This window comes from Poromitra crassiceps (assembly GCF_964638095.1).
Source record: "Poromitra crassiceps genome assembly, chromosome: 26".
NCBI classification, from domain to species: Eukaryota; Metazoa; Chordata; class Actinopteri; order Beryciformes; family Melamphaidae; genus Poromitra; species Poromitra crassiceps.
In genome coordinates this window covers 8,771,151-8,783,754 of record NC_139640.1, presented here as the reverse complement: position 1 = coordinate 8,783,754, position 12,604 = coordinate 8,771,151, and the positions used below count along the sequence as shown (strand labels likewise).

General features: G+C 41.3%; 1 protein-coding gene across 1 annotated transcript; it reads left to right on the top strand.

The window, feature by feature from the left end:
• Positions 1 to 4,790: 4,790 nt before the first annotated feature.
• On the top strand, positions 4,791 to 5,680 carry apoc2 (apolipoprotein C-II). The gene is made up of 3 exons (XM_083661290.1): positions 4,791 to 4,847; positions 4,978 to 5,140; positions 5,549 to 5,680. The coding sequence occupies exons 1-3, from the start codon at positions 4,799 to 4,801 to the stop codon at positions 5,640 to 5,642; spliced, it is 306 nt and encodes a 101-aa protein (XP_083517416.1). The 5' UTR covers positions 4,791 to 4,798; the 3' UTR covers positions 5,643 to 5,680.
• The last annotated feature ends 6,924 nt before the right edge of the window (positions 5,681 to 12,604 follow it).

Sequence of the window (12,604 nt, the reverse complement as noted above, 5' to 3'; positions counted from 1 at the left end):
CAATCTCACATTATGATATTCCCCACGACATTCCCACTTTACTGACCCACAGCGGTCCTGGTAGCGACCCACGGGTCACAAAGACACAGCACATGTAAGTCGAGCCCGGATCACATGACTCGCCTGGGATGTTTACTTTGGATCAATACACAACACCCACAGACAAGGGAGCTGGAAGGTGGGTGCTGAGGGTGCTGCAGCACCCCCTGGTGGCAAGAGATGGGATTTTCGAAATTGTTGGATTTGGCTGTCTTGTGTTTATAACAGCAACACAATGCATTAAAAAACTGTTTGTGCTTCCCAGCTCTAATCTTATTTCATACGCTTTCTCTCCAAAAGTGTTTGATTTTCATCATAATCTGGTTTTCCATAATAATAATAATAAGTTCAGTGTTTCTGCCTGTGTTGCTGTCTGTTGTAGTGTAAAACGACTAAAGGGAGAGCAGGTGCTTACATGAAAGTGAGTGAGAAAAGGAGAAGATACTGAATAATGACATCACAACAGTATAATCCTAATGCTAATTTAAAATTAAATATTCTTCTAAATATGGATGAAAGTCCAAAAAATGTCAAATTTTCTAGAGTCCCTTTCTTACAGCACCCTCTAGCTAAAAGTACTTCCAGCGCCACTGCCCAGAGAAAAACGACCTCTCAACCCAAAATACACCAGATCAGAGAGGATCAGATCAGCTGGACCCATTTCATAAGAAACTAACAATCTCACATTCTGATATTCCCCACGACATTCCCACTTTACTGACCCACAGCGGTCCTGGTAGTGACCCACGGGTCACAAAGACACAGCACATCTAAGTCGAACCCGGATCACCTGACTGGCCTGGGATGTTTACTTTGGATCAATACACAACACCCACAGAGAAAAACGACCTCTCAACCCAAAATACACCAGATCAGAGAGGAGATAGGACTTCAGCTCCAAAATGAAAAAGCCTTTATTCTCGTGGCTTATGACTTATGACAAAAGAATAATATTTCAATTTTTCTTGACAGCAAACAGCTGTCATTGTTTACAAATGAGCAGCCTAGGCCCAAGGGTCCTCTGTCATGGCCAGCAAACACCATTTAGCCATGATTAGCCAAATCCAAAACACATGCTATCAATAAATAATAAATGAATGAAAAACAGACTCAAAACCTCGAGGCAGAATAGACGAAAAGCTTCTGTCTTACATCAAAGAACAAATGAAAGAAGGGAGAATACACAGAGAATCCAAGGAGCTGTAATTTGTAGTTTCATTTCACATCACATGAAAGAAAAAAAAACATCTATGTCACTCTACAGCCCAGAGGGACCTGCAGCTTTCAGTGTGAAGTCCCAACCAAAAAATGATGAGCAGAGGCTCTTCAGGGATCTATCAGAAGAAGTGGAAGGTTTCTTTCTTTCTCACTGATGTGAGAGGGCTTTTCAGATCCGTCAGGTCAGGGAACATCTCAGACAACATTGGAACGTCCATACAAAATAGCACTGCAAGCAGGCCCGTAGCTACCATTGAGGACACCGAGGTCATGACCTCTGTATTTTCAACAACAACAACAACTTTTTTTTTTTTTTTAACACGTTCACTGCCAATGGCGAGTTGACTCGTCAAAAAAATTCCAACGGTTGACTGCCAATGACGAGTTGAGACGTCAAAAAAAACGTGTACAACCCATTCCACCGACCCACTAAGTGGCGACAGTGCTCTCCATTCTAGAGGAAGGCAAGCAAAAAGCAGTGTGAGGAAGCCATTCTCATGAAAATGGATTGGCGAAAACGCTTTCGCGCTTGGGAGCTGGCGGTGGGGTTTTGCAAATTTGCATAATAGATTACGGGTGGAACACACATTGAAACACGCAGCATAAATAAGACCAGAATCGCAAAAGCTTCATCAAAGCTCTCAGAACCCCAAGAAACGAGCGAGCCCATGCATCCAGACTTCCTCAAAGAGCGGCCGCCAGCAGACAGGCACAGCAGCAGCAAAGCAGTGAGCCTGGTGACGCGAGGTTACAGCAGCAGCAGAAACAAGCTTGTGACATGCCCGCTGCAGCCAAGAAGAACACACACGGAGGGAGGAGTTTGAAGGAGAGGGGTGTTTCCTGCTGTTATGGAGGAAATTACTGTTCAAAACTATTGTTTAGATGTCTGACGTCTTACTGATGCCAAAAATGAATGGTTAAAGTGACTGTTCTATCGAATTTCACAAAAAGCCATTTATCTCAGAATAAATTTTCAGACGCTGAAACCATGCTGTATTCAAGTGCTAATGCCTACATAACTACTAACTCTACAAACTAACTCTTTTAGACAGAGAAAGCACACATTCTATTAGTTCTTTTGAGATATTGTGTGTTCACAAAATCCTAACAGAAACGAATCCTCGGCTCTTGAAAGATGAGCCAGAATCCTCAAAAAAACCCTCTGGCAGAAGCTAACTACAGTTTTGAAAAACGGCTGGCAGTGAATGTGTTAATAGCCCTGGCCCCCAGATCTATTCATCTGTCATTGATGTTTTAAAGCCCTCATAAATATCATGATATATGACAGTTGATCAGAAATGCAACAATTTGCTTCCTCTCTGTGTGCTATAGAAGGAAGAGACATAACTCACAACGTTCACATTTTGCATTGGTGCTAGATTGGGGCTAGACTTTGGGGACAGTTCTATTGAATGGGTAAGTGAATGGGTAAGTAACTCCCCTATAAGTGATGTTTGTGTAGATGGGCCATTGTATTTAATTGAGCAGTATTCTGCCATGTGACCTGTATGCAGAATATAAATTATATTATGTGGGGAGACATTTATTTTTTGTATCATTTTAAAGCAATAGAACAGTAAAGAGGATATTAATCTAACATGATGTCTGTAGTTCTTTATAGATCTAGCTCTATAAAGCTCTCAAAGTGCACCAGATTGAAGCATTTTACTTTAAAATGGACAACACATTTTAACCGGTGGGGCAGAGCCCCCCCTGGGCCCCCCACGCCGCGCTAATATGACCTCAGGTATTTCTCAAACCCTGGCTACGGGCCTGACTGCAAGTTGTTGTTTGATTGGAGTGAAATCTAATCATCTTGCACAAGCTGAAGTAGTCAGTGTCTGTGACCTATTGGTATATGAGCCAGGATGACGTGTTCAAGACTCTCTAGACTTGGGACTGTCTTTTTGGGACTTAGGACTTCCTTACTGTTATGCAAGTAACAAAGAGAGTCCTTATGGAGGCTGTGAGCAGGGCAGGAGATATATTGCACAAATTAACTTATGCACTAATAAGTGTGTGTGTGTGTGTGTGTGGGGGTGTGTGTGGGGGGGGGGGTATTTTTGATAATGAAATCAAATCAGAGTAACTGTTGCTGTAGACCCTGGAAGCCCCCCCAACACTTAACCCACCTGCCAATGTTTATAGAGATCAATGCTTCACAAACTTTCACATCAAGGACCCCTAAACTGACACTAATTAGACCACAGACCCCTATTTCATACAATTTTGTCCCCAGGGTCCCGCATCTGATCATATTTTTGCTTTTAGATGTTTTATTACAGAAAGTGTATGAAACCCATGAGCAAAACAGTTATACATTATGTCACTGTGTTACTTATGGGTGGAATTAGAGTGAAAATAAATGATCCCCCTTTTTGCTGGGTACCCCCTGGACCATCCTCCCCCACCCCACCCCTTCCCCCCATGAACCCCCGGGGGTCCCCGCCTGGACGCCACTTTCTGAGCGCCACTGCCGTAGATAGTCACACTTATTGTTTTGATCAAAACACAATGCCCTACATACTCCCCACAGACAGGGCAGAGAACAGCAGGTTGTTTATCTCTACGACAGGGTGCACTTTGGAACGACATGTCAACACATTTGCACTCCTACGTTGTATATATACAGGTCGGCTCAGCTGTGCCTCTTACTCACAGTTTTCTTCATCACAGTCATTTCCGGAGAGGAGAGACAGTGAGTACTGCCGCACTACCTTTGTTTACTATGTGGAATAGAATGTAGGGATCGAATTGTACAGAAGATTTGTGGTAAAATAGGGAAATATTATGAATACTATTTTTCAAGGAACAAGCTCTATACAATAAGAATTTTGCTTTCTTTTATCAAGAGAGATAAAAGAAAGGGGGAGCACATTTCAGACAACTCACACTCAACACAAATCTCTCCACTGCACATTTAGCGAGATCATCTCTGACACTGTGTCTCACCCTAGCGGACAGTGTTGGGGGTAACTCATTACAAAAGTAACATATTACATGTAATATATTATTTTTAGCAGTAACTCAGTAATAGAACTTATTACTTATAGGATTTCGGTAATATTATACCAGTTACTTTGTCAAGTAACTCAAGTTACAAATTGAGTTACATTTTATTCAATCAAAGCACATGTTTAAAAAATATACAATCATTTCCTAATCAAACTGTGTGGTTTCATCTAAATAACCACTATAGATGACAATAACAAAGGAAAAGAATAACATTTAGAATTTTGGATTGTTTACACTGACTTCAAGGCGGTTGAAATTATTTGTCAGGATGGTTCCGGGGCAGCGATGTCATTCTGCTGCTGCTGTTGTTTTGGTAAAAGTACCGGTAATGCAAAAGTAGTGTAATAAGTAACGAGTTACTCTACACAGACAGTAATATTGTAAAGTAACTTATTACTTTCAACTGAAAGTAACTAGTAATATGTAGTATATTACATTTTAACTTGCCCAACACTGCTAGCGGATAAAGTGAGGTAGGCATTTTAGCTGACTAAAGCTCTGTATATTCACAGATCCGAGTGACACCATGAACAAATTGTTGGTCATCACCGTGCTGGTTGCATTCTTGGCACTCAGTAAGTGCACATCATCACTCTCAGACCAGAAATTGAGGACACTTAATTCAGAACATGTGTGATTATCATTCGATGATACACTCTGGCCAGCGTTGACCTTATTTGACCTCTGACCTGCTTTGGTGTGTAGGTGCCGAGAGCTTCCGTGTGCCGAGGCAGGCTGTTCCAGCGGAGGAGGACGGCACCCTGACCAAGATCTCAGATACCTTCATGTCCTACTATGACCAGACCGTCAACACCGCCTCCGGGTACCTGGAGAGCATCAAGGGCTTGAAGCTGGAGGAGAAGGCCAAGTAAGAGACACAAAATGCGGATGATTATTGATATATGATATTGATATACTGTATGATTAATGATTAATGTAATGCAGTGTCAGTGTGTTGTGTGCAATCACGCAGCGATTCATTAATGCAGTGGATCTCAAACATTGTCATGCCAAGGACCCTAAGTTGACAAATTCGACCACGGACCCCCATATGATACGATTTTTTTTTGCTTTGAGATGTTTTATTACAGAAAGTGTATGAAATCCATGATGGCCAAAATAGTCAAATAAATAAGTGATTCCCCTTTTTGCTGGGGACTTACTGGACCCCCCTCGAGGAGCCGAGGGGGGTCCCTGGACCCCCACTTTGAGAACCATTGAATTACAGCATTAAAGTTCACATTTTAAATGTTCTCTTTTTGTGTCTCGCCCGTAGGAACTTTTACGATGAGACTACCAAAGTTGTGAGCACCTACACTGGCATCATGCAGGACCAGATTTACCACCTCTTCTACCCTGGCCAAAACTGATTTCCAGAGTCCTCCAGTATATCCTTCATGACAGCTGCTGTCCCTGAGAAAAAAAGCTCAGTCTCTCATAAGAACTTTAAGCCAAAACCGTTCAAGCCCCCCACAAGACCTAAACTTTAACTTTAGCTTTAGGGCTTTACGTCCTAAAGCCCCCGTCTGAACTGGCCGTATCTCACCTCACCTCAACCCAAGCCTCTACGCTACAGCATCTTCATCAGAAGAGAACATTGGGACCAAGCTGTTTGCAGAGCATCCTTGAGCCACTGCACCTGGTGGTCAATGAGGATAACCACCTTACTGGGACTCTAACACTTCAAAAAAATCACCAAAAGCTTTCACACAGGAAAGTGGGGAGAATTACTGAGCATGCACAAGCAAAGCTAAGAGCACACAGCACCTTACCGTTTACACTGGATTGTCCATGTGTCTCACAACCAGGAAATAACCAGCCATGAAAATGACACAATTAATAATCTAGCGCCACCTAGTGGTATCTTTTCTTTTCACACAATTGACTCAGACTTCATTGTCATCCCACGTCTGAATAAATATTTATGTTGCATATCTTGAAATAAAATATTTATACAAAAGTGGTGTCTGTATAGTCATTGGAAATTGGAGCATTAAATCTGAATTATGTTGAACATATTAAATTGTTCAATATTATTCCAGGGGACTAGGAGTACTGTCAATGCAGTCCTGTGAGCAGCTGAGTTTACTCACGGCATTTTTTTTTGTCGTTTATTTGATAGGGGCAATGCAAGTTTACATAGTAACATTTCACTAATTTCAAACAATTTAGCGTAACTGATGTTTTACACAGTTTCTAGCAATTGCTAGTTTCCATCTCCTGCCCCTAGTTAGGCTTTTAGTGTAGCCTAAAGGTGTTTATCTCTGAACCCACAACAAGGCACAAGCCTTTTATAAACTGATCCTGAGTTTCTGATGCCTAATTAATACAGACATGTGCAATGTGTGGTTTCTTTTGAAGCTACAAAATAAATAAATAAGTTAAAAAAAAAAAATATATATATATATATATATATATATATATATATACAGTACATATGAATTTGAATTCAAAAACCATCTTGTTTAGCACAGACATGGTTACCCAGTGAGTAGCCACTGCTTGGGCTAAAGACAAACAGGATGTAACCAACATGTGGGTTGACTTTTTGCTCAAGGAATGAAAGGAAATCAATAGAGGCAAAGTGACTGCCTACTTCCTGCTTCAGCACTGTACCAGAGATTTTCATGCACCATTTATTTTCCCATCGACATTTCGTAAAATGCTTATAAAAGAGTTTTACTCGTTCAAACCAAACGTTCAGCTAACGCTATAATCGTTTGAAGAAAATATTTTTTCAATGTTTTTTTTTAAATGTTTTGGTCCGAGTGAAATGTAATATGGTCTCTCCCGATTATAACGTTAGCTGAACGTTTGGTTTGAACCAGTACAACTCTTTTTTATAAGAATTTTTCGAAATGTCGATGGGAAAATAAATGGCAGATGAAAATCTCTGGTACAGTGCTGAAGCAGGAAGTGACGTTCCACTTTGCCTCTCTATACAAAGAAAAACGTCTGAAAACAAAATGGATTCTGATCGTTAATTTGGAAAAACAAACATGTAGGCCTACTCTGTGTCCCAGCCCACAAGTCAAGTTACTGGAAACCAGTCAGAGTTGTGCAATCTGTGACATTTGGCAGAAGGAACAGCCTTTTGAAATTGCATCATTGTGATATGAACTTTATTGGTATAATATCTCCAGTCTTATCTCCCTTTTACAATTTATTTCTGCGGCGCAAAGACCTGTTCATTCATCAATGACAGCATTGTCCACTTTAGAGTGCAATCAAAATTGGAGTGGGCAGAACTGTGCCACTATTCATTTCCAGCAGAATACATTAGCCCTGTTCGAAAACATGCAGTCGCTATTACAGAAACTAGTTTCTAGGTTGGAGACTCAGGAGACGATGCGCCATGGGTGGAACATGTTATGGAAATGTTTATATCAGTAGGATTCCAGCAGCTCTTTATATGATGTCTGTTATTCAGATCAGATCAGATCAGATCAGATCAGATCAGATCAGATCAGATCAGATCAGATCAGATCAGATCAGATAAACTGTATTGTCCCCGAGGGGAAATTTGTCTTGGGCATCAAGCGCAATTACAGCATAACCATTAACAGTAACATACACCATCAAGGGAACAACAACATGACAACAAGACAACAGTGATATTTGACAGAGCATTGCACGGAACCCAGGAGGAACTAGGGGTGCCTGTTTTAGGCGAGAAGATTGCACAAACCCTTATTTCACTGGGCCTAATTGCACTATCACGTAAATAATAAAAAATAAAATAATAAAATAATTAAAAGCATAAGAGCATAAAAGCATAAAAGCATGAAACCATAGCGAAATAAAAGCAAAGAGAAACCACAGGAGGACTAGAGAAAAACAAACCAAGAAAAGACAAGAGCCATCATATTTCTGGCACTTCCAACCGTGCAGGTGTTACACTCGTGAGGAAGGGGCTCGTATTCCCTCCTCATCACCTTCAATAAGTACTTTCTGGCTTGCTTTCCCCTGGAGAAGCAAGCAGACAGGTCAGGAACTGCTTGTAGGTTCCTAAACAGCATGATTGGAGCTCCTACTTTCAGTTAGATGGCATGGTCAGGCACTCCAGAGGGTATCAGTGAGTTAAGGAACTCTACAGGCAGAGGGTCTTTGTGATTGTCTTCCAGAACAGTCAGCTGAAAAGAAAACTTTCTCTTCTCCAGGGAACCCATGTCTACATTAGGCCGTATTGCACTTCGTTTCCACCTATTGTCCACACTACCTCTATTGTTTTGAGTGTTAAACACAAAGACTCCGGTCTCTGGCGGCTGAGCCGCGTCTTCGTCATCAGAATCCGTCTTTGAATGCTACTGTGGACAGGGAATGTTGAACCGATGCAACTAACCTACTTGTGCAGCAAGTGGCGGTAAGCAGCTTGAGCTGTCAGCGACCCGCCTACAAACAACAGAAGAAGAAAGTGCATGGACGTTGAATCAAGCCCCCAGGAATAGCGCTGGGCTGTGAAGCCATTTGAACACGGTGGCGAAGCTCTGTATTGCAAGTCACGTGACGCCAGGCAGCCCAGAAAGGAAAATTCCCATCCACTTGCATGGGGACCCCGGCAGCTGTTAAACACAGGGGAATTTTTTCCGGGTGTCACTCCAAGTATTCACCTTATTCACCACGCCCACTTTTTCTCTCTTCCGCGTTCAACGCAAACGTATTTGTTCTTCCGGTTCAGTGCTAGTTGCCTTCTGTGGCTAATATTAGCCACTAGTTAGTTATGTTATATGGCAGTAAAATGCCACTGAATGACCAAATTGATATAACTTTTAACCATTTTGAGTAACACTGTTTCCATACGGATCACCAGCGTTAGTTTGTTGTTTATAACGTGGCTATATTCATAACGTTTCTATCTCGGATGCGTTATTTCGAATCGCACATAGGTTACGCCAAACCACACATAGGTTACGCTGTTTTATTTTGTATGTTACATACGTATTGGCCAAGATATGTTAGTTTATGGGGGAGTAATTTTGCCACTTTAGGAGCGGCGTGTGCGCGGCCATTTTGCCTGCGGGGTTTTTGGCAAGTCAAAATGGAAATACTATTACGAAATGACGTAATGCGGAAGCGTCCATGTGTGGGCAAAGAATAAGGTGAATAAAACGACTTTTAATGATCAAATAATTTTTTATGGGGCATTTTTTCTTCAGAAGCCACTAAGAGCCGTATACGGGGGTATTTTCTTCTTGTAATACAATCCATGGGTGGGAGGGGTGGGAGACGTCATGGAACACGTCATGGCACACATGCGCACTTCGCCTGAGGCCGCATAGGAAGTAAAACCAGGAAGAAAAAAAACCCCATGATGACTTCATGCGCCAGTGAGCAGGCTCCGTCCGAATGCATGGGTGGGCGTGGCTCGTCCCCTATCCAGTTCTTTTAATACATCCATGTGTTGAATGCACTGACGCCATCTTGTCTGCTAGCCTTCTTGCTCATCTAACAGCTAGCTGTTACACTACTGTACCACTGCCCGCAAAACAGAACGACTGGGTAACTTTTTAGCATAAAGAAAAAGCCAGTAGTTTGTGGATATTATCTCCAGACAAGTTTCCGGTTTTTCCTCCTGAAAAAGTAACCTTTGGAGCAAGCAATGTTTTCATCTGACAGCAACTGTTATTTTATATTGGCCCAATTTCAAGAAAACCTTTGTAATATAGTCGCATTGTCTTTGTGAAGCCCAGATCCTCACATGAACAGTATATTCTGTCCTTTAAAAGATCAACAAGGGTTGCTGTGTATTATCTTACACCTCACTAATTCAACTCATTAAATTGCTCCAGCTTTTTCACTATGACCTTTTGTCTTTATCTTTTGCAGTGTGGGTCAACCAGTTTCTGTTCATCCTCCTGGAGGGATTAACAATTTGATGTTTTGCATTTTGTTCTCTCTCACAAAGTGATGAATAGGTCACACACTGTTATCCGCTGTTTACACCATTCTGTGTACACACACACACACACACACACACACACACACACACACACACACACACACACACACACACACTGTACTGATCTGTCTCCTGTGTCAGCAGATGAGGCAATCACACACCACACATACTCAGATGTGGATACAGATTGAACAAACTTGTTTACCTTTGAAATTATGACATGCTTAGTTATTCAGCATCAATCAGAACCACCCACTGCAAACTGTCTTTCACTTGTGGGCCTGCTTAATTAAACCCAATATCCTGCTGTCCGTCTCTGTCTCATCCTTGCCTGATGCTAGCTTTGCTATGTCTAGGTCAGTTCACAGTAAGTGCAGTAAAGTTCACATCTTCTGGGGCCACACCTTCACCCAGTAGGCTAAAGCCTATTATTTGCCACTTCACTCCTCCATTCATCGTCTCTGTTCGTCTGCTTGTCTCTCACTCTTGGTCACCGCCCTCTCCTCTCTCCTGTTCTACAGTCCCTCTCATACTGTGGCATCTCTGGGGGAACACGACCTGACTGTGGAGGAGGGGACAGAGCAGGGTGTTTATCGGAAAACTTGACATTTTGCATTCTTGATGTTTGATTTTCAAAGTACTGTTTTAAAAGTATTTAAGCCCCTTTTTGGATTAAGTGGATCCTTACCTCTCAGGAAAATGTGCCGTGCCATCTCAGGCTATCTTATTTTTTTATTTTTCCACATAACATGCATATCTGTGTTTTGTCAACCCTGTTACCGACATAACAATTACTGTTTGAAAAGGTTTTAAATCCATATTTAGAACAAATCTGATATATTATGAAAGATAAAGTCTCCCTTGTTACACTAAGTGTGTTTGTAAAGTGAGAATATTGAGGAGTTTACTTTTTCCCCAAGGATGAATATGCCCATTTACATTTAGCACTTTCACAGCATCTTCTGTTTAAGAAAAAGTTATGTAAACAAAATAATAATACCCAAATTTCTTTGAGTGGATTACTGGTACTTTTTACTTAACGCATACAATTCGTTTATTTTGCATGCGTCTTTTCATTTTTTTAAATTATATTCAAATATTATACAAGTAACAGGGCTGACACCTCAGTAACAGGGTTGACAACAGTTAGCATATTGGTAGTAAGAGTAACCTGGGCAAATATGTAAGTGGGTTTAGTCAATGTGCAAAATGTATTCTCAGCAGCACTCCTTATAGAGACAGTCCGCATGTCTGGGAACGCCCATACAGGCTCTAGGAACGCCCACAATAGACACTGGGTTAGCCTGGGGGCGGGGTCAGGGTGGGGTAAATTCCCCCGTTCTATCCATTCAGCAAAGTTAGAATTTAGCTGATAGCCCAGCCCAGGCAGACACGATCGGGGATTTAACCACCGCAGTAAACGCACATCTGAGCAGACGTCTTGTGTTCTGCTCTAGACCTGTAGTTTAGAGCCGCAGCACCGTCTTTTGGTGAGTCAGCCCATGAGATATATGGGCGGTTTTACCCCACTCGCGCGCCGGCCGTTTAACATTTTGTGGGCGTTCCCAGACATGCGGACTGTCTCTATAAACATGAAAAGCTGTACTCAAAAAGAGTAGATATGAGTAACAAAAAATAACATGAAATCTGCTGAAATGTTGTGTTATTCATTGATAGATTGATTATGTGTGTGTGTGTGCGTGCGTGAGTGAGTGGTGTAACAGTATGATGAAATGAAATGAAACTTGACCACCCACCTGACTCATGTATGTTTTCAGACTCAGTGCTATGCTGCAGTGACCAGCTATACTTTCATCAAAGCAGAGGCTCCTTCACAGCCAATGTGTTTTAACAATGCATGGCGGCTTTAAAATTAAAGATACCGTGGCTAGACATGGTAGCAAATGCAGACATTGATTTGTTCAAATCTAATATTACAACCACCAAATAATGCGATTAGGATTATGTGATTATGCGTCGAGGCTTTCAACATTCAAGGCCAGCAACTCTCTCAACCAGACCCAGAATTTCTTGCCAAAATCTTCATTAATTGTCCCATAATTAAAACACACAAGTATCATCTAAAATAACACTCATTAATTTTGTAATTAATGGCACAAGATTATATCACTAATTGGCAACAGTGAGATTTACTTTCATGCCAGCAAACATTTTTTGCAAGATTGTCACATTTTTCAGATGGTTGAAATCTTATTTTCAATTTAAAATCATAATTTCTATTCATTACAATAATTTCATGAAATTCATTAACATGAAATTAGATCAAATAGAATAGATCTGCTCTTGTTATAATCTGGGGCCCTATGCACAAAGCTTGTGTAGTAGGAGTTGGTCCTGGTGAAATTCTAAGAAAACTCTGAGAGTGATTATGTTTTCTATAAGAATTTCCCCTTAAGTCAAACTAAATCATAG

What these genes read in the sequence shown, in the direction of transcription:
- apoc2 (XM_083661290.1), top strand. Translation starts at nt 4,799, where the DNA reads ATGAACAAATTGTTGGTCATCACCGTGCTGGTTGCATTCTTGGCACTC. An exon ending in GGTTGCATTCTTGGCACTCA is followed by an intron (nt 4,848 to 4,977) that starts GTAAGTGCACAT and finishes TTTGGTGTGTAG; the next exon opens with GTGCCGAGAGCTTCCGTGTG. An exon ending in AAGCTGGAGGAGAAGGCCAA is followed by an intron (nt 5,141 to 5,548) that starts GTAAGAGACACA and finishes TCTCGCCCGTAG; the next exon opens with GAACTTTTACGATGAGACTA.